This window comes from Panicum virgatum, chromosome 2N (genome assembly GCF_016808335.1).
Source record: "Panicum virgatum strain AP13 chromosome 2N, P.virgatum_v5, whole genome shotgun sequence".
NCBI classification, from domain to species: domain Eukaryota; kingdom Viridiplantae; phylum Streptophyta; class Magnoliopsida; order Poales; family Poaceae; genus Panicum; species Panicum virgatum.
Window position 1 is genome coordinate 8,152,524 of NC_053146.1, and position 8,939 is coordinate 8,161,462.

Consider the following 8,939-nt stretch of genomic DNA (forward strand, 5'->3'; position numbering starts at 1 on the left):
GTGCAATTTTTACACGTAATGAACAGCGATTTTGACACTGTTCATTACTGTAGCAAAAGGGTGGCCTCCCCCTCATTTTTCTGAAATCGGAGATCAAGCTCCGCCACTGGTAGCACAACAGTGGTGGTAGAGACGGAGCCGGCCAAGGCTGTGTCAACGGCGACCTAACTCTAGATGCAGGGAGGCGCCCTCGATGTGTCCATGATAATTGTGCAATTGTTTATGTATCAAGTGAGGTTGGAATTCTAGGAAAAGTTATTTTCCCTTGAATTCATCAAGGCTATTTTGAATGAAAATATAAGATGACTTTTATTTTTAGGCCTGTTTGGCATGGATCCAGCTCTAAGATCCATGCTAGAGCTGAAGTTTGTAAAACTAATTAAAATATTTTATATTTTAACTCTGAAATAAAAGTGTAATGACTCAACAAAAGACCCTTGATATATTTACACCTTTGGCTCCAAGAATTTCTAGAGCTGGCTATGTCCAAGAACTCCACGAATTTTCTGGAGTTGGTCCCAATACAAACTAGTACAAGCAAAGATCATATCCACGCTTGCAGAGATCATGTGTGTTTTGCGCCATCTATCGTAGAAACAGGCCTTAGCTGTGTTTCCTGAGTTCTGAAATCCTGAATGCGCTTGCAGAGGAAATCCACGTGATAATGGCAGCATGACGCTCGCGGGAACATAACATCGGTGCACTCTTCAGGAGATAACAGAGATAGCAGGGTTGAAAGTTTCAAGAGAAAACATAACATCGGTGCGCCATGATTTTTGAGTCGTTTCACAGTCCAATTGTCAGCTATGGAACCATGGTTGCACTCTTCAGCAGCTGGGTTGGAACCGTGGGCCTGATAACGAACCGAGAATTGGTAATCTTGGATTTTTATTATTTTTCCTCACAAAAAGAAAATATCTAGATTTTCTTTTTTTTTTCATTTTAGGATTTTGGACTAAGCAAGAGCAGCGGTATCAGTTGGTGACACATCGGCATCGCAATCCCAGTCTCACTGCATCACTGGCCCCACCTGGCAGCGTCTCATCCGTCTCTCTCCCATTCCCAGTCTCGCTTCTTTTCACTTTCCCCTTTCCCCCGACCAAACCCTCGCTCCCGCCGCGCGCCACCGGCTGAATCCGACCAATCGCCATGGCTGAGGCGGCGCGGGCCCCTGCTCTGATGGTAGAGCTCGTCGAGGAGATCCTTCTCCGCCTCCCGCCGACCGAGCCCGCCAGCCTCGTCCGCGCCGCCCTCGTCTGCAAGCCCTGGTGCCGCCTCATCTCCGGGCCCCGCTTCCGCCGCCGGTTCCGCGAGCTCCACCGCACGCCCCCCATGCTTGGCTTCTTTTGCAATCACATCTGCGTGGCCCGCTTCGTCCCCACCTGCGCCTACCGCCCTCCCAACGCCGACCACCGCGGCTGGAGCGCGCTCGACGCTCGCCATGGCCGCGTCCTCTTCCGCAGCACGGGCTTGGGGTCTCGTAGCCTCCTCATCTGGAACCCTGAAACGGGCGAGCGGCTCCAGCTGCCCATGGTGGGGTCTCTGCTTGCGCGCGACTGGAACGCGACTGTGCTCTGTGCGGCCGGCGGCGCGTGCGACCACCTCGACTGCCACCATGGACCCTTCCCAAGGAAAAATTTCTCGGCGAGAATTTTCCGAGAAAACTGAAAATCCTGTTTCTCGGCGGGGTCCGGTTTTTTTTACTTATCGCCCGAAATTTTCGGCCCTTTTGAATATCCGCCAAAACCAAATTGGTGCAGCCAAATATCAGGCCACCCCCGCTGCCTCCTAACACTAAATCTTATTCATATTCCATTCCCCATCTCTCTCGGTCCCTCCACGACATCATAGGAAGCCGCCATATAGCGGTGGCCATATTAAACAGACTGTTTGTTGTGGCAAGAAAGTCATATTTATATGCATTGTTGTATCTTGTTTATACTATTAGATTGTTTGGAAATAATCTAGGTTACTTCCTGCATAAATTGAGAATTTTTTTCTAAATTTCATCCGAAATCAAAATGGCAAATCTGATAATTTTCCGAGAAATCCGATAAACACGTTTCTCGCTGACCTCCGGTTTTTTTTCCTTACCGGTAAGGAAAACCCTGACCCTTCCTCGTCGTCTTCGTGGCCACAGGCGACGAGCACATTACTCTCCGGGTCTACTCATCGGAAGCTGTCGCCTGGAGTGAGCCGACCTATGTCGCGGAGTTCCCCAATTACAAAGTCGATATGCTGCCCTCTGCCATTGTTGGGAATGCGCTTCACTTCGTGGTTGACTCAAGCAGGAGAATTCTCAAGTACGATTTGGCCACGCGGCAAACCTATGTGTTTCTCCAGCCTCTTGTGTCCTATGGGTACTATACCACAATCATGACAATGGAGGATGGTGGGCTGGGAGTCGCAAGAATGGATGATGAGCTCAGTCTCTCCCTGTGGTCATGGGTGCCAAAATCCGATGGAGGCATGGGATGGGCAAAAATCAGAGCCATTGACCTCGTGAAGCTCCTCTCTGTCGATGCCCACTCCATTGGTTCTGATTTTGTTGTCTTTGCATATGGTGTCAGAATCTTTTTTGTGGGCACAGATGTTGGGCTATTCAGTTTTGATTTAAATTCTGACCAGGTGAGGAAGATATGTGAGGTGGAATTCCATTACGATGGCATCCGTGGTCTTGTTCCCTATATGAGCTTCTACACTCCAGGTAAAGCTTAGCTTACTCTATATTTTCTCAAGTTTTAGGACTTCTACTTTTCCTGTTGGTAAATGGTAACATGAATTTTAACGGTATTGTGATTATATATGTGTTCAGCTAGATTTTTATATTTCTCGAGTTTTGAGTGTATCCCCTCTTAATGATTTTTTGCAAGTGCCTGTTAACTGGTGTGCATGGGGATAATAAGTTACTGTGTTTAGTTATCTATTAGCAACATGTTGGCGCTTGTGTTTAGTGAGTAACAAATTTTTGATGGGGGCCAAGCAATTCCTTGATAAAAAATGCTATCTTGAATGTTTAAATTTATGAAAGTGGAATGTCACTGTTACATGTACAACCGTGGTACTCCTTTGCGACAAGCTTTGTTATGAACCATTCATGAAATTGGTTAGATATGTGTACCGGTGTAGGACCTTTCTTTTTCCATCTTCTGCACCAGCCTTGAAGATCTAAATTTTGCTGTGCCTGGAAGGTACCAAGCAGGTAAAAACTAAAAAAGCCCATTAACACTGTGTATACTTTGGGCATGATCTGTAAATGTCACTTAACAGACATTTATATGATTGAATTGAATCAGTGTTCAACAAACATAGTTTTTTTTCCCCTCGAGTTATGAATCAAATGCTTGTATGATTAGCCAGCAACTCAGTTTGTTTTGTGGCAAATGTTAATTGAGGTCCAATTGGTTATCAGTGAGCTCATGTTATTTCCAAACACTCCGTTCGGATGGGCTGAAAGCCAGCCGGTTGGCTGTTTCGGGCTGGGCTCATCGGCAGCAGCCGTTCGGCTGGTGGGCAGCAGCCGTTCGGATGGTACGAATCTGGCGTTGGCCTTCCTTCTTTACTCCCCTCGTTCGTTCCGTTGCCCGGCTGCAATCAGCAGCAGAGCTGCTGCACTGCTGCCTCTGGCTGGAAGAGCTCCAGCCGAGACCAGCCGAGAGCAGACTAAAATGTACCAGCCGAACGGAGCCAAAATCTGTTTACTTCTGCAGCATTGGAAGCATAGCCTACAGGCAAGGGAGCAAGAATTGGTGCTTTAGGTGCATTTAAAAACTTAAAATGCAGATCCACTCATCCACAGGCTTCTCAGACGTGTGGAGATAGGTCATGGTAATTGTTGATGGTAGAAGCTTTATGATGGGCCAGCTTTATAGCATAAGTGATGTTAGTCATGGCCTTAGTTTGTTAACCTTTAAGGGTTCTGTTTTTTGTTTTAGGGACAGTATCTCCCAATTTTTTTGTTTGTTCATTGGCCTTGTCTGTAAACTGGTTACCCTACTCAGCATCAGCCTACTCCATGTATATTCCAAGGCTTTAGGTTGCACCAAGCCTGAAATGGATTTGCTTATGAGAATGAGAATTTGCAATTTAAACAGTGCATCTGTGGAAGACTAAGTCATACTGATATCTTGAGTAACAACCTGGTGACATGTGGTGGGCTAGAGCAAATGATGGTGGTCAGGTCTGAAAAGGCTTCAACTTTATCACCATTTTAAGTGCATGTTCGATATGGAATCACCGTAATCTCTGCATGTTTGATGGAATTCTTCCTAACCTAAACGGAGTGCTGTTACTCGTTAGTAAGGGTGCAAATTAGTAACCATTAGATGTACCTCCAACTCTCTTTAGTTCAAAATTTTGTACTAATTTTCCAAAATGACCGTCCAATGCTGAACTCAACGCGTACAGAACAGTTGAAATCTGGCATTCTGGTCGATGACTTGTAGGGTCAAGTTGTTTCGCAGACCCACCCGCAGGCCGCCGCTCCATAGCCTAGTTGAGCCGCCCACCCGCGCGGCCGCGCCGCACTGGATGCCCGCCTCGCCCCGACCAAACCCTAGCTCCGCCCCCCGCCCGCGGGCACCGACGAAGCGAGCGATATGGCGCTGATGGAGGATCTCATCGAGGAGGTCCTGCTCCGTTTCCCGCCGGCCGAGCCCGCGAGCCTCGTCCGTGCGGCGCTCGTCTGCAAGTCCTAGTGTCGCCTCATCTCCGGCCGCCGCTTCCACCGCCGCTTCCGGGAGTTCCACCGCTCACCCCCGGTGGTCGGCTTCCTCTGCAATCTCCTAGGCAAAGACAATGCCAGCTATGCCTCCCGCTTCGTCCCCATGTCACCCGCCTGCCCGCCCCCACGCCGACTTCGAGCGCTGGTGCCTGCTTGCGCTCAATGCCCGCCACGGCCGCGTCCTCCTCCGCGCCGCGGATCGAAGTCCGCACCTCAACGTCTGGGACCCCGTCACGGGGGAGCGGTGGGAGCCGCCGCCGCCGTCGGGCGTTTGGAAGTCAGGCTGGAACGCGGCAGTGCTCTGCGCGGCCAGCGGCGGCGCCTGCGACCACCTTCACTGCCGCGGCGCACCCTTCCTCGCAGTGGCGGAGCTGGCCAAAAATTTTAGCTGGGGCAGGATTTACATCAACTTTGAATGGTGCAAATGCTAAATACACCTTTGCTCGCTGGCCATAACAGTCATGTTGTTGCCGCTTTGGTCATAAAGAAATATAATTTACATCAATTTTGAATGGTGCAAATGCTAAATCCACCTTGTCTAGTTCCTACGACAATTGCGGCTTTGCTCGCTAGCTATAGCAGTCATGTTGTTGCCGCTTTGGTCATAGAGAAACATAAATGAGATTGTTTCATCTTTAATTCAACCAATTGTCATACAAGGTAAACTAGTTCAGTGGCCCATTTACATTCGTGATGAGCACCATCGATGCATCACAAAGATCATGGAAACACATGAATAATCCCATAACCATAAATGCATGTATTATAGTTCCATTAGTTTGCTAGGATATAAGACGTTGACCGGCTCCAGTGAATGTCTTGTGCCATATCTGAATGCTACAAGCAAAGCATGCATTTCTGTGATGCCTCAACATGCACAGCTGCACAAACGCATATAAAAGAGCTAGCCTGTTTGGGCATACCCACGTTCTTTAGGTGCTTTAAAACTGAAGCGTCATCTTGGGCCACACCACCCACCTAATGTCAACCCACCAAATGGGCTATTATCGACTTATCAACTCCCGGCCCATATCTATTCATCGTCTTCTTCAATTAACCACAAGATGATGTCTGACGTCCAGTCATCCAGACGCTGCCGCAAACTTTGATTTGAGAGCCACTAGATCGTAGGGAAGAGAGGGGAGGGGGGTTTCGTGCCGCAGAGTAGCTGGGGCAGCTGCCCCACCGTGCGGTATGGGCAGCTCTGCCTATGCTTCCTCGTCGTCTTTGTGGGCGCCGATGCCGAGCAGATTTCCTTGTGCACCTACTCGTCGGAGGCTGGTTCATGGAGTGAGCCGATCTTTGCCGCTCCGGCCAGTGAGTACATTGTCTATTCGGGGCCCACAGCCCTAGTGGGGAACTCACTCTACTTCATGATTCATATGGGACTTAGCATGCTCAGGTACGATTTGATCACACGGAAAACATCTGTTATTGATCACACACCTGCAAAGTCTATGTCGTCTATTCATGATCCTACTGATCCAATGACGATGGAGGACGGTGGGATATTAGTCGGAGTCAATTATTGTGAAAGGCTCTTCCTCTGGTCAATGGAGGAAAGTCCCAACGGAGACATAGTATGGGCAAAAATCAGAGTAATTGAGCTCAGGAAGTTGCTCCCTTCCGATGCCTTCCGCACCATCTACCTTCGTAGTTTTGCCTTCGTCCGTGGAGTTGGAATCCTCGTGGGCACAAAAAAACGGGTTATTCATCATTGGTCTAAAGTCTGACAAGGTGGAAATGGTATGCGAGGGCAAGATCATGCACGGCGTGGTTCCCTACACGAGCTTCTACATTCCAGGTACCACTTTGCTTGGTTTGTGATTTCCCAAATTTTAGAACTTGGAAATTAGCAGTTAGTGACATGAAAATCTGGGCAGTATCGCCGGAGTGTATATGTTCACCGAGTCTATGAAAGTATGACAGATGTATAACTCTGCTACTTTTGCCTTTTATTTTGGATACGAACCGTACCATTCTTGACACTAGCTACACTTGCCTAGGAATTTATTCATCGATTATACATCCTATGGTAGACATGATGGTGTCTTCACCAATTTAGGGTGAAAATACCTAGTAAGGTGAAGTTAGTTAATTTGCCCTCCAGATGCCTGCTTGTGCCTGTGCTTATTGCTGTACATTTATTACCTTTGATCAGTAATCAGTTACATTACTTAAAATATGGAAGACACGGATGATGATACATGTGTTAATAAACAAAGAGAGATTTTCCTCAGGAGGTTTGAGTCTTATCTTTCTCCAAAGGATTTGTGCAAGTTTAGCTGTTAACAGGTGGAGCAGTTTGTAATTAATGGTGCTTAATTAGTTACCTGTTTAGTAGAGACTTGTAGGAACATGTGTTTGGTTGGTGAGTAACAAAATGTTCGCTGATGGCATATCAGTTCCATGTTGGGGACGCCACCTTCGCCCGACGGCGAAGCCCGTCGTCGAAGGCGTTCGGCTCCGAGCAAGGAAGTGGACGAGCAGTGAAGTGTACCGCGAAGGCGAAGAGGATGTACTCGAGGGGCTTGGAGCGAAGACTACCAAACGAAGGCCCGAGTTGCCCGAAGTCGCCCGAAGAGGAGCGAAGAGGCGGCGCCCGCAGCATGGGACGGTGCGCGTGCCGAAGAGGTAGACGGCGAGGCGATTCCAACGGCCCCGTCGTGCGAAGTAGCGAAGACCCTCGGTTGCGAAGGGACGCAAAGTGGAGCGGCCCCACTGTCAGAATTCTGTACGGGATGTACAGCTGTAATTCCACTAAGTTGTGTCAAGTGTTGTAACATTACGTTTTTGCCCAGGGAATATTCCAAGATGCTGGCGGTTAGGGGGCAGTAAAGGAATTTTGGTCGGGGAGTAGTTGAGTTTCTAGGCTATAAATACCCCCCTGTAACTGTTGAAGAGAGATGGAATACCGAGCTAAAATGTTGTTGCTTTGATTTCCGTGTCATTATTACATCTGCTGCCATTTCCTCCAGCTGTTGTGACCTCTTTACCCCGAAGAGCGTCTTACACCAACAGTTTTGGCTCCCACCCGCGGTTCGTCCTTGACACGACCACATGGCAGCGAAGAAGAAACCAAACCTTGCCTTCGAACAACAACATCATCGTCACGACAAACGGCGACAACAACGAAGAGCACAACAAAGACCTTGAGGTCGAAGACCTCGCTGACGGAGGCCTTGAGGTCGACCTCCACGACCTCGGCATCTCCGTCGAAGACATCCGGGCCATAAAGAGAATCGACGCATGCCTCGCAGAGCGGCAACATCAAGCACAGCAAGCACAAGCCGGCACATCAAATGTGCCAGCACCTGCAGGAGCAAAGGGAAAAGGGCACCAGCTCACTCCCGAAGAGATAGAGGATCAACTCAACAAGTTAAAGGAACAAGAGCTTCGCTGCAAAGCGATGCGTCAAGCCATTCGAGATCGTTTGTTGATGATGCAACCCCTTTGTCAAGACCCCAGGCCAGTGCAACAGGCGCCTCAGTCACAAAGGCTTCACAGACAACCCGTCCTCGTCGAAGATCAGTACTCAGACGAAGAAGAAGAAGGCGAGTACATGATACCAAACCAGCTTCGCCAGCAACAGCTTTATCTGCAAGAAAACCCCACCACACCCCTCTCCGTAGAATTCGAAGAGCTACCCTGGCCTCCACGTTTCAACCCAACCATTCTCCCACAGTTCGATGGGGACTCCGATCCAAAAGATTTCCTCCTCAAGTACGAAGCGGCCATCAAAGCATCAGGTGGCGGAGCGGCTTGCAAAGTAAAAGCATTTGTCCTTTCACTGAAGGGCCTCGCTCAACACTGGTACTCCAACCTCCCAGTTGGACACATCCACACGTGGGATTAGCTACGAAGAGAGCTAATCGCTGCCTTCAGAGCACCAAAGCTTGAAGAAGTCAATTCATGTGCCTTTCACAACCTGAAGCAAGGAGGATCCACATTGCAAGAATATCTGCACAGTCTCGTCAGACTTCGAGCAAGAGCACCAAACGTCGATGAGAAGACCATCATCGATGCCACGATTGCAGGCCTGAGTCTCGGCCTGTGCGGAGAATACCTCGAGCGCCGCAGGCCGAAGACCTTAAATAGGCTCTTCGAGATCATGCAAGAGTATTGCGTTTCAGATAAACGAAAGCGCCGAAGAATCGAAGAGATGAATGAGTAGAGGTCGTGCAATCACGACCGACCGAAGCCACATCAGGCTGAG

The 8,939-nt window shown here is 48.9% G+C and overlaps 1 protein-coding gene across 1 annotated transcript; it reads left to right on the forward strand.

The window, feature by feature from the left end:
- Positions 1-1,061: 1,061 nt before the first annotated feature.
- Positions 1,062-4,098, forward strand: LOC120659639. Its single transcript, XM_039937845.1, has 2 exons — positions 1,062-1,621; positions 2,114-4,098. The coding sequence occupies exons 1-2, from the start codon at positions 1,150-1,152 to the stop codon at positions 2,716-2,718; spliced, it is 1,077 nt and encodes a 358-aa protein (XP_039793779.1). The 5' UTR covers positions 1,062-1,149; the 3' UTR covers positions 2,719-4,098.
- The last annotated feature ends 4,841 nt before the right edge of the window (positions 4,099-8,939 follow it).